The following is a 13,035-nucleotide window of genomic DNA, read 5'->3' on the forward strand; positions in this document are numbered from 1 at the left end:
ATTTTTTTTAAATCCTAATATAACATACTATAAAAATTAAATAAAGAGGTCTCGTGCGTTGAAATTAGACGTCTTCAAGTCTTTATCATTCATATTAGCTGTGATTGATGCAATATATACCTATTTTTCTAACTTTAATGTCAATGTTGATGCACTATAAAAGCTTTGAAATTGTTGATATAAAATAAATAAACAAACTTTGATATTTTGCAATCCACGTGGCACACCTAATTGTAGTGTTTTTCAAGATAGGGAGAGGTCTTTAATTTATTTAATTACCTAGTACACAATTAATTTTCAAATTTATGGTGACAATTAGGTGGCTTGTCCCAAAAAGTGATAAAATATTTTGAAAGTTCATATACATTTGATAATTATAGTGCGATTGCTGATAGGTTAAACGTTTCCCCTAAAAAGATGATAAATTCAACCTAGGTATACAAATGAAACATAATTCATGCAATGTTCAAATAATCAATAAATAAGAGTAGGCAGCTTAAGTTTCCTGTCAAAATTAGGCCCTACATGAAAATTTATAGTATAAATTAAAAATCAACTGAAAGTTTTAACCACCTCCATTATAAATTGTTAAAACAAATCCAGCTTTTTATAATTGATTCATGTTTTAAAATATTGAAATGGGTTAGTTGGGGCAGTTAACCTACAACTGAACTAAACTAGCACCAATTCATTAAAATTAACGTAGACAAAGTCCATATCAAAATGCCAATATAAGCTTTAGGTTTTTCAAAGTGAAGTCTTGAGTCAAACTTAGAAAGGAGAAAATAAGAATAAAAGTACTCCATGTACTTATATCAATAACAACAAATTATATAAAGTTTTTCTTTCAAACTGAACAATGCATATAAGATTATAAAAAAAATTAGACTAATCTAATAAACTAGTGTATAATAAGCTATAAACTCTTGACAAGCATATTTTTTCATTAATCATGTTTGATCACTCAATTCATATGCGCATATCTAGCGTGACAATGAATCAACATGTACTGAATAAATTATTGAGATTAGATATTTAGTATAGTTAAATCTGTCAATAATATTATAGAGAGAGATAAAAGCAAGTAGGCAATTTATTTTAATGGATGCTTCATTATTACAAAATAACCAAAAAATAGCTACCAGAAACAAAAAGAGATATGTCAAGCAATGGATTTTGCCATTACAGCCATAATAAACAAGATGACTTGTCTACCAGCCATAAAAGCAGGTGACTGAATTATAACATAAAAAAGGATAAAATAGTTTTTCCAAGATAATAAAATCCTAGTACTTATTTACAAACTCTCAAAACATTCAACAATGTATCCCTTCACTGCCAATCCTTCCAATTCCAAGTTTTCCGGCAACCTGACAAAGACAGCCATCTACTACGTTTAACAGAGAATAAACAGTGTATCTATGAGTAAAGTGGTGATAGTGAATAAACAGAACAATGAGATAAGTAAAGCTGCTGTCTATCGAAAAATTACTAACCTTAACTATGTCAGTGGTTAAGAAAGAGCACACAACTCACGACAAATCGAAAGATCCCTGTCCTTCACTGATGGCGTAAAGTAGTTTCTTGTACATAACATCCTGAAAAGTACAGAGGAATTTTATTTGCCACACTTAGAAATGGCTCTGAGAGCAAATGACCGAACGGAAATGAAAAATCGTAGTGATCTAACCTTGGAGGAGTATGGAGGAAGCTTCAAATAATTTGCGCAGGTCATCACACTAGGTAAATCTTCATCAGCCGACTCAGATGCACCGGAACCATTGTTTTGTGTGGTGTTCATGCTGGAAGAATGCTGGTAAAAAAACAAAGATGCTTTGTCACAAACTAAAAGAATATCCGGAGAATTATAAATAATAAAGAGATCTTGACTATCTGCATACCTTTCTCACAATTGTCAATTTGGGATTCAACACAGCCAGACCACCTGGTGGAAGCCGCGGAGCACCAGTAACAAACTGACAAAAAGCCCGTTGCTGTTCCGGGGTGAATTCACCCATAATCTCAAGAAGCTGATTACATTGTAACGTGTAAGGTAACAGATGAAGCATAGAAGGGTAAATGATGTGTAGAACTCGAGAAACTCAACTGAAGATTACATAATTTTTGTCCAACATAGTTTATTCTGTGTTTTAGAAATATACAAAACTCACATATATAATAGCAGGACTTTTGGAGGTATATCCATGATCGAATTTAATGTGATCTGCCAGCGACTCAGCCTGAGCATCACAAGACAAGGATGTAAAATCAAGCAAAGGCAGAGGATTACAGGTTGAAGTTGGGTTCGCAAAAAGAAAACATTACCTTCCACAGCTCTCTGCGACCACAGAGCAGATAGTCCAACTCATTTGGAGAAAATATTTGCAGTGTTGAGATGTCAAACACCTGATCAAATATATACGGGTAAATACTATACTATGTCAAAATTTGAACATTAAACTGCAGTGTTACATCACACCATCATCAGTTGAAATCAGAATAAATCAGTTCATACTATTTGCCAGTAGGGGCAAAATAAAGTTAAGTAATCTTGCAGTTCATAGTATTTGCCAGCAGGGGCAAAATAAAGTTAAGGATTCGAGATTACATAAACATTAGATCTTAAGAAGATTTTAGACAAGGCCACATGTTAGTTGAGAGAATTCTTGGAAACTTTCCTTTTGGGAAATAAAGACAGAGAAAGACTGGGGAGATATTTGGTAGATGAGATTATCATAAGAATAGGATTTCAAATCTAATACCATGGGAGTGGGCTGCACTCTCATTCCCTAACTGTTTTCCATTTCGTAGAGCAAATCATGAAGATTTGAGAAAAAACAAATTGACACACAAAATTAGAGCAATATTATTGGCCATGTTTGGAATAGATAAGTGAAGGACTAAGATTAGGGCGCAAAGGTAAAAAATTATGACTGCCAGAGTACAAAATCACATCAATAAGTCCTGCTATGGGAATCATTATCATCCATGCTAGCATAAATACGAGGTACTCAGGCATCATATAAAGCAGAGCAATAACAGATCATATTTAGAGAGGATGAATATCAACAAAAACACACCTCGTTAAACCCTGATCTAAATGCTTCCATTTGCCGCATTATCCCAGTCCCTATAGTAGCATCAATCACAAGTGAAATATAATCCTCCAAACTGCTTGCATCCACCTGTGTATCAGAGCAGGCACACAAAATCAAGAAAGCAAATCGAAGGAGAAGGCAGTAAAAGAAGCCAATGGAGAGCTTGTTACTTACAATATCGTTGCCTGGTTTCAGAACATAATCGGGATAGCCTGGTAGTGAAAAATCTAAACAAAGATCTTCAATTAAAGCTCCACGAAAACGGAGTTCTTCTGGGTTATAGCCCCCTGTGGAATTCAAATATTGTTCCCGGAATACAAGCCCTTGTAACTCTTGCAACGTATTTCCAAGCTCCGTATCGAAAGATATTATATCATGCAAATCCAGCTCCTGCAGAAGTAATGGATCATAAAACTTGATAAATCAACCGAAGTTACTCCAAAAAATATATAAAATGTGAGCATCCCATTCATTGGGCAAAATAACAGTAAGAATATGCATACATGACCAAGGACTAGCTTATAAAAAGCAATTGACAGTGGCAAATCCAGAAGCCTCCCATCTTGGAGAGCCTTAGCCATAACTCGACCAAGTAATCGATAATACTCAATAGCTTTAGAAAACTGGCTACCATCAGAAGTATCAGCATTTGGTGCCCACGGACGAGGAAACAACCCAAGGGGCATATTGATAACATCTTTATCTCCGTCGGTGTCCATAGCGGGCCCACCAGGTGAAGAACCTGACCTCCACAATAGTAATCCAGATTTCTGAAGCTCATGACTTAGAAGAGTATAGAATTCAAGAGTTGGCCCAAGCCCTGTGCCAACTTCACCAAAATATTCAACTTCAAGAACTGCTTTTTGGCTGGAATACATCTCCATTACTTTAGTAGCAGAGTCTAATATCCGATTCCTAGAAACACGAACTTTTTGGCGCTGTAACCTCCCAAGCCTGCCCTCCCTCTCACCTGTCGATCCATGACCGTCAGCACCTTGCTGCTGCTGGAGCCGATACAGCGCACGCGACAATCCAAAAGCAGTTGAATAGAAATACTGTCGCCGGGTTTCAAAGGGAAACAAGAACGGGCAAGCTTTAGTAAGCTGGTAACACCATGATGGAAGAGACCCACTACAAAGTGCAAGAGCATCTTGAATTTGTCGAGCCAGTTTTGGAGTAAGCTTGCTATTGACAAATTCCTCAGGCGGTACTTTAGCTCCAGAAGCAACAAGTCCATCTAGGCTTGGAATTTTTCCCTCAGAGAATTTACCCATTGCTTGCTGGACTCGCAGACGAGGTGCAAGCTGATTCAACCCCTCTAGCACACGTAAAAGAACCAATATGTTATAGGTAGGATTACTTCGTTCTAAATCACATGGAAGTTCCCCTTGCAAAATGCTATCCAGCAGGGATACATGATGAGCTGCTGTGTCAGATCCAGAAATACTTGAATTAGCTTTCGCAGACTTAGACGGAGTACCTGAGCCTACAGCCCCAAGTGAAGCCCTCTCAGATTGACAATCTGCTCTTTGATATGTTATAGTGTAAATATCAGTCCAGAGCCTGCTTCCATCAGTAGAAAGAAGATCACTACCAGCAAGTCGGTCATCATCTTCCTCATCCAGAACAAGTTGCCGCTGAATTGCCTGATAAATAGTCAGGTGTCTATTCAACTGCCTTCCACCAGAAGTAAATATTAGTCTCTGGGAATCTTTAGAGCCGGATAAGGGACGTCCCCGCCTGTCTCTGCCTCCCCTTAGGCCTCGACTGTTACCTGATGCAAGTCCAGTCATTGCAGCAGCTGCAAACGACATTGCACCTCTTGAAGCATATGAACTACCTGTTCGAAACTCCGCAGAGCCTCTGCTGCTAGAGCTACAAGCTGGGTTGTTCTTCCCATCACTTGGGGCAGGCACAGGACTTTCTGCAGACTCACCCAATTTAACATCGTGCACTTCATCTGCCATACAAAGTGGAAGAGTATCATCTCCCAGTACCTGTCAACAATGAAGATGACATGTTTCAAAAAGGTAGGATTTTCAAAGGGGCAAATGTACAATTCAGCACCATTTTCATTGCAAATACACCTAATCATAACCAGAAAACACAATGCTCCCGCTGTCATTTAAGTGTTCCAATTTTTTCCATTTTAGCAAGTCCCTTTAAAGATTTACAGTTCCATATACCCACCAATACCTTTTATATTTTACCCTCGCTATATAAGCCTAGTTGCATCAAATCAAGAATGGCCCACCCACTCATCTACACACTTACATAACATCTACAAAAAAGTATAATAGGCCTACAATATAGGTGGACCCTTTATCCTCTCATCTACACATTTGCCTAACATTATTAAAACACATGCGAAAAGTTATGGGAACACATACGACGACAGGAGTATTATTTCATATTGAAAACATACAAGGGCTAATAATTATTATAATTCTGTCTGAAGCAAGACATTTCTAAAGTAAAAATTTAAGAAAAATATATAATTCAGTGATGGGAATATAGAGCAGCATACGTCATCATTCTCATCATCATCGTCGTCGTCATCTGATATTTCATCATCTTCAATCACCAGCCCCTCGTCAATTTCTACAGGTGAAATATCCAGCTCATCATCCTGCAATGTGCACAAAATCAATGCTCAATGCATCACAGTTGAAATAGTAAAAGGTACACAGGTGATATAAAAAACAATTGTAAAAGAAGCAGCAAACATTTAATGATTGTAACAAAAATCGAGATTACCAAGTTGGTCTAATCATCAGAATATATATTAATGTAATCATATGAATACAATAAGCCTAATATTGAAAATCAACAAGTCTATTGATCTAGACAGGTCCTGACAAATTTAAAACGTACCTCAGAGCTAGTGTCACCTTCAACTGGCTTCATTTCATTATCTTTATCCAAGGCTGCCCTTCTGCGGGAAGCATTTCTGGTTTGGGGTCCCTTTCCCTCCTCTAGGTTAGGCTTCAATACAGCTTTTCCCTTGCCTTTTGACGAGCTAGAGCTCTTATCAACTGATGAATCTTTTTTGCTTGAATCGCCAATATTAACAGAAGTTCTGGAGCGTGTTGAATGCCTTTGAGTGGCAGGAGTGGAAGCAGATGGTGAAGAAACACCGGTACCCACAGGTGTAGTCCCAGATTCAGAGTTCACGGCAGATACTGAAGGCATCTGACCAGACTCACTTCGTTGGACCCTGGGCCACAGGAAATCTTCAACACCAGCCAAACTTGCTAGCGGATCAATCAGAACTACATTTGATGAGTAGTCACGAAGAGATTTTTCTCCATGTGCTCGGCAAAGGCGGAGCTTGAATGGTTGAGACAAAGCACTTAGACCAGAAGAAAGACGGCCATTTCCGCCAGACGAACGTGAAGCATGGCTTAGTACAACGGGAAAACGTTCCAACGAAGACAGAGCATTTTGAAGTTTCTGAACTAAAATGCCCATGGGAACTACATTTCCTCCATCTAAAGTTGGAGGAAGAGAAACAGAAACAAAAGATATATATCTTTTGATTGCTTGTTCTCTAAGCCTGGGTAGATTTGCCTCAGAAACCCTCTCCTTAGAGAAATAACCACATGTGAAGTAGTTAAGCAAAGAGGCAACAACTCCACTGCCAATAAACTCAAAAGTAGACACACCATCATCTCTGTTAAGTTCTCGAAGCATCTCAGTTATGCTCTCACCCAGGTGTTCCTCTTTACTAACAGATAAATCAGAAGGTCGGGCAGCAGATGCTTTAGATTTTCCCTTCGATTTAGTTTTGTGATCATCATTTGCCAAGTTCAGTTTCGTGCAAAGATTCTTTAATCGGAGTAGATCTTCTGTTGCAGCAGTTTCACTACCCTCTGGGTCTGAAGGGAAATATTTCTCTTTAAAAGTTTTTGCACATGCACTAACTGATGCCCGCAGGCTTGAATTAGCAGTTGGAATTTCAAACGAATTCGGTATAGAATTTTTAGAATCATCAGTAGGATTTGCATCAGAAGCAGAATTACCACCACGTCGTCTATTCCGTCTAGACCGTGATGATCCAGAAATGGAATCATTATCTTTGTCATTAGAAGATGGCTGTGAACTGCTACTAGATCCTGTTAGTATCAATGTGTCCACGGCATGCACTACACCCTCCCTTACAAACATCTTAGAGAATGTACCAGGCAGTTTTTCCATCAATATTTCTGCTATTTGAAGGGCGGGCACCAGAACTTGTGGATCTTTCCAAGCCAAAACCCCAGCTAAAAAACTAAACAGAAAGAGAGTAAGTATGTTTCTATAGGCTCACCGGTCGGAAGAAAGATCATCCTGTGATATGAGGTAAAGCCATATACCTTGAAATGTTTGTGTCATTATTCAATGACTGGATAAATTCTACTGAGCTGAAATACATGAGTTTTCCTATAACTGATAGACACTTGTGGCGAACAGGACCATTGACACTGGAACCATAGACCTACAATCCAAAAATAATGTGAGATTTTAGCATCTGCAACAAGAAAAAAACAAATTTAAGCTCCTCTGACACCAACCTGGACCAGAACAGGCAGGAGATCCATTCCAAAATGCTGCAGAAGTTCAGGCTGATCATTTAACAGTTTCTCACGATTTGACACCTCTTGTATCTTCCCATTCGTATCTTCTGGCTTGTTAGAGCTTCCTGCATGACCCTTCTTAGGAAGGGACCCTTTCATAAAGAAACTACTACTGACAGGGAGAGATATTGTTCCTTGAGGAAGTGGCGGGAGAAGCTCATTTGCCAGGTTCACAATTTCAAATATCTGAGTTAATTGAAAAGGCCATCAGTCAAAGGAAATAAAGTACCTCAGCTACATGACCGCTAAAAAATATCACTAATAAAGTTGGTTTAAAGTAACAAGTCACATAACGGTAACTAATGGTAAAATTAATTCTAGTCTAGAAAACAAAGCCTGGAAGATATAGCTAATATGATAGCTATGAAGTGCACCTGCTCAGGGGGCCTGCTTAAAGCAGGTGAAACAGACATGCTTGATGCAAAGCCAGACCCAGATAAGATGTCCTTCAGAATTCCACTGATACCAAGGAGGAGGAGTGACTTGGCTCCTAAAGGAGAACCGCTTGCACATGTTGAAAGAAGCCGAATTAGTCCCTGCACGCAGGTGGGTATGGTCACACAGTGGATTATCAGACAAAACAATTAACCAAAAGTTGTCATTAGCCTTACCGTGTATGTAGAAGTGCTAAGTGAAGCCTGACCACCTCCGGCAATGCTAGATGAAATAAGTGTAGCAGCTTGTGTAACAAGACCATGGTTGCAGAGTTCATCAAGCTTTTCTGGTGATGAAGCAAATGCCTCAGCAATCCGAGTCAGACAAATAGATGCAGATTCTAGAACCTAAAAATCAAAAAAGAATTGCAATAGCTCAGAACGAAGGCCTAAATTTGCAACCATCAAGTTATATCCAAACAGCGTACACTCATATATAACCTTGGCATCATGATACTGCAGGAGATTTGTCAACAAAGGCACAGCTTCCATTACAAAATCAGATGCATCAGAAGGTAACTTCTTGCACATGTTTGCAGCAGTCGCCAAGGCAACTCTCTGAAAACATTAAAATGTAAAAATTCATATTTTTCCCACCAAAATCAGAAAAGGTAATCCGACAGCAAGGTGAAATTGGGATTTTATAGTTCACATTTTGTATATAATTTCCACTATTTACACACCTGAACCCCTGTGGAGAAGAAGTCGAGATACGAAAGCACAGCCATGAGTGCACCAGCCCGCAAGCAAGCAGTTGGGTGCTCTTGAGATATTTTTTTCAAAGCTTGCAGAGACTGTCTCAAACATTACAACGTCAATACTCAATAAAAACATAAGTTCTAGAAATTCTCAAATCCCAAAGGCAAGTATATTACTCAATAGATTGATTAGAATAAGAAAACAACATCATGATTAACAAATAATAGTCAACTTATAAAAAATCCAAGCAAGTAATACTAGTAGTCAAAAAATCGAAAAACAAAACACCTGTTCAGCCAAGTCCATATATTCGATAGTCAGAAGCCTCGCAACAAAGCAAGAGACAGCGCCATAATGCACCACTGCAGCACAAGAGGAGGGCAACACATCCACCAAGTGAGTCAGCGCCCTCGCAGCAAAAAGCATGATATCAGGATTACTTTCATGGTTAAGCAATCCCACCAGCACCGGAACAAAAGAATCCACCGAGAAAGTGCTCAAGGACTCCTCCGTCCCTATTGAAAGCATATCGCACAGCTGCGTCAGCGCCTCTACTTGCTTACCTTCCTCGCCATCAGCTCTGAGCCCCGACAGAATCTTCTTCAGCCGACCGCTCTGATGAGAGGACGAAGCCGAACCCATAGCAGAGCTCGGAAGCAAGTCGTCTAATCCAGCCCCCAACTTCCTCAACAAACCCTGAAGAGCACTACTAGCAGTAGTCAAATTCTGGTGCAGAATTCCAACTCCTCCCTCACTGTCATTATCATCATCATCCCCATCGTGGGAATCAATGTTCAGCCCTAAGCTCCTCTCTGCTTCCCTATGCCTGTGTTCCGGCTCCTTCTCTTTACCCTTATCCGAATTAGTGTTGTCTTTGTTAGTATTACTGTTTTCCCAATTCTGATTAGTGGTAGGGTTCTTCCCGCGGCGGCTGCGGGTGGTGGACGCGGAGGCGGTTGAAGGCTCCTGATTCGGGTCCATGGCAGTCGATCGAGTGGCGGTGCGAGAGCGCGTCGAGACCGGAGGGGTGGTAGCGGTGGCGTTCGCGGCGGAGGTGGCGGAGAGGCGAGAGCGTTTGGTGGCGCGTGTAGTGGGGCCCGATAACGCTGCTGAGGTGGATGCCTCCGCCCGCTTCCGGCTCCGAGTTTCCATACAATAACCCTACAAAACCGACTGAACAGCTCGCCGATTAATCGGCGACGAGGCTCTCCTCCGATCCGCAAATCCCTACCATGTCACAAATCAGAACCTCGAGAAAACCCTAATTCCTCGAAACGCCCAAAACCGAAGATCGAGCCCTGGCCAATTGAGCTGGATCGGAAACGCGAATTCAATAGCGAAGCGAGTGCTCACTGGTTCATCACCGATTGACGGAGATGCTTAACCGATAAGGAATTGGACGGCAAAATTCGAGAGAGGGCGATGGATGATTAAACAAAAAAAGGGAGGTGTAAATATAAATAGGGGGATTAAAATAAGCAAACCCTAATCAAAATGGATTTATTTATTAATAATTGAAAATTTGGAGAGACGATTCTGCTGCGATGTGATGGAATTTTGCCCTTTTTCTGTTCACACGTAACTTCTCACCGCTCTTTCTCTCTCTTGAGTGTGTGTCAGTGTGTAGATACGCATCATATATTAATATTTATTTTAAGATAATAATCATAATCTTTTACTAATAGGATACAATATTATGTGTATCATATCTACAGGGTTATCTAGTACTACTATTATGCAAACCATCTTTGTCACAACTTTATTATTGTTAATTTGATATGCCTCTCAAAATTAATCCATTCTATTTGTAAGTAAGTTTTTATTTTTAATACAATGGATCCATTTTCAAATAACAACATATCAATCACTTTTATATTATATTTTTCTCATATTTTACCAATTTTGCATTTAATAATTTTACATTAGAATCCGTGTTATTCTTAAATTTTTTATTTTAATGAAACGTAAATACGACTATATAGACAAAGATTCATGTGCGTGCACTCTTAGGTGCGCAAATCCCAATACGGTTACTCCCTTCTCATCGTCGCCACCTCTTACACTTCATGCTCCTTTGCGATGTCCTTGTCGTTCCCCCTCTTTCCATGCCGCACATCTTCCCCCATAGTCCTTAGTCACCTCACCTACCCCTTATTGTCGCCGGCTCAAGTGTTATAGTACTAGTATTTAAATTTTTAGTCATGGAGTTTTATATCATTGTAATGTAGTACTAATATATTATTTTTATTATTATTTTCAATATTATATTATTCCATCCGTCTGTAGAAAAGTATGAACTATTTCCTTATTAGTACGTCCTTGAAAAATATAAATTTTCTAATTTTAGAATAGTTAAACACACACATTACGTCATTACCCTACACATCATTCTATTTACAATTTATACAATTACACTAATACTATAAATGATGTGGAGCTCACTCTCAACTAATACTACTTACATGGCCCTTTCTCTTTCTCTTAACTTAATAATTATATATTAAAACTCGTCCTAAACACAATGTTTATAATATACAGGACGGAGGGAGTAATAAAAAAAATGCTCGTTCACAATTTAATTTTGAAAAATAAATAACATATCATCCAATGTCAAGTCAAGATTCTATTATTAGAGCTAGTAACATTACAGTAATAAAAATTGATAAATCACAAGAATTAGGATAGATTCAATAAGTAATCAAAAATTATAAAATGGGCTTATACATTGGGTCATCAGTAAATAAAATGGGTTTATATGAAATATTTGTGCTCATGAACTTATAAACTGGGCTCAAAATATATGACATTGGGCTTTATTTAGTCGAATGTGTATCATTTCTTGTGGAAAATACATTATTTAAGCAAGGAAATAAATTTTACACCCATGTAACGCATTTTTTTCTTTCTATAAAAAATAACTACTCTGAATAAATTATGATTAAAGCAGAATGTATAATATAAATAAAAAATATAATTAATGTTAAGACTTGGCCAAGCCTAAACAGTCTTCAGATCACTGGGCCGGGCCTAAAAGCTTGATGTTTATGTGCCTTGTACACTTAGAGCCCAACCGGCCCTAAAATTGATTGGGCTGGTCCATTTAAGGCCCATTTTGACAATTCTACTTGCTAATTATACTACTATTAGAACATAAACCAACACTAAAAATTAAAATATAATTTCCATTTTAAATTTTACTTTAATCAAATGGAAAGCCCTATGATTGCACATGGAGGCTGAAGTTACATGTCTTCTCATCTTTAAATACTATTCATAATCATTTCATAACCAATAATTATTCCTATCCATATTTAATTGCATCAACTAAGTATACCACGTGGAAATAGCGTACGGTTTCTCGTGTGACAACTAATATCAAATATACAGAATTGCATGAATTTATTGGCCCATTTTGGATTTATAATTTAGTATTATTTGCCTTTTGTGGATTTCTTTTTCCTTTCAGATCGATTGATGCTCAATGTTTTGTTATGTGTTTTTGTTCTTGTCATTCGATTTGGAGCTTTTGGCAAAACCATTCAGCATTGGTGGCGGATAGTTGACGGATAACAACATGATGTGTGCTGCCCACTTGGATCTATTTTACTACCATCATTCGTCGTTTTTTTCGCGACTAGTTTTTGATGGAGCTAGCGTTCGTTACTGTATAGTCATTTCCTTTTTATTGTTTATATTCAGTTATGCTATTATTTTGTTCATTATTATCTTTTTAACTTCAGCATTTTGTAAGACATAAAAACCCAATAAAATTCTCCCCTTCATAAAAAATTTCCAAAATCCTTTGTGCAAAATGGCAATACGATGGCAGTGGGGACATTTTTAAGGAAGATGTTTGCTTGTCTTGCTACTCATCCAACATGGAATCATGGACAAACCCTTTATTAATCAAATCTAGATCCATGCAAATATTTATTTATTTCGAAGCATCATGACAATTATTGATCTCCCCATTTTACCATATGTGTTAATTCATCCTACTGATTTCTTAGTTGAGTCGCTCCTCTTAAAGATGTTTCAAGTCATTCGATTTTTACATGTACATCGACTTAGGTCCAGAAGTCAAACGATCTAACACAAATCATAGTACTCGTCAAACGATCTAACACAAATTATTGATACATCGGAGATTCTAACGAGATTCGAATTTGAAGGATCATGAATGAAGGG

General features: G+C 38.2%; 1 protein-coding gene across 2 annotated transcripts; it reads right to left on the minus strand.

Annotated features, from left to right (window-relative positions):
• Window positions 1-1,075: 1,075 nt before the first annotated feature.
• On the minus strand, window positions 1,076-10,372 carry LOC121787539 (E3 ubiquitin-protein ligase UPL3-like). 2 transcript variants are annotated; one of them, XM_042186305.1, is made up of 19 exons: window positions 9,136-10,372; window positions 8,832-8,942; window positions 8,590-8,706; window positions 8,326-8,496; window positions 8,089-8,250; window positions 7,652-7,900; window positions 7,454-7,575; window positions 5,973-7,368; window positions 5,626-5,727; window positions 4,939-5,095; window positions 3,602-4,872; window positions 3,273-3,488; window positions 3,081-3,185; window positions 2,326-2,406; window positions 2,172-2,240; window positions 1,902-2,030; window positions 1,691-1,813; window positions 1,497-1,598; window positions 1,076-1,370 (listed from the first exon to the last, which is right to left on the minus strand). In XM_042186305.1, exons 1-18 carry the CDS (start codon window positions 9,997-9,999, stop codon window positions 1,533-1,535), a joined length of 5,511 nt encoding a protein of 1,836 aa, XP_042042239.1. In that variant the 5' UTR covers window positions 10,000-10,372; the 3' UTR covers window positions 1,076-1,370; window positions 1,497-1,532. The 2 variants fall into 2 exon arrangements, with proteins under 2 accessions (XP_042042239.1, XP_042042238.1); XM_042186304.1 differs by having other exon boundaries at window positions 3,602-5,095; window positions 9,136-10,371.
• Between the last annotated feature and the right edge of the window lie 2,663 nt (window positions 10,373-13,035).

The sequence above is a fragment of the Salvia splendens genome, chromosome 22, assembly GCF_004379255.2.
Source record: "Salvia splendens isolate huo1 chromosome 22, SspV2, whole genome shotgun sequence".
Taxonomy (NCBI): Eukaryota; Viridiplantae; Streptophyta; class Magnoliopsida; order Lamiales; family Lamiaceae; genus Salvia; species Salvia splendens.

Bases quoted from the DNA above. Each gene is read 5' to 3' on its own strand.
- LOC121787539 (XM_042186304.1), bottom strand. From the start codon at position 9,999: ATGGAAACTCGGAGCCGGAAGCGGGCGGAGGCATCCACCTCAGCAGCG. The intron at 8,707-8,831 runs GTGTGTAAATAG...TAATGTTTTCAG, and splicing joins TCTTCTCCACAGGGGTTCAG to AGAGTTGCCTTGGCGACTGC. The intron at 7,901-8,088 runs GTGCACTTCATA...CAATTAACTCAG, and splicing joins TAAGCAGGCCCCCTGAGCAG to ATATTTGAAATTGTGAACCT.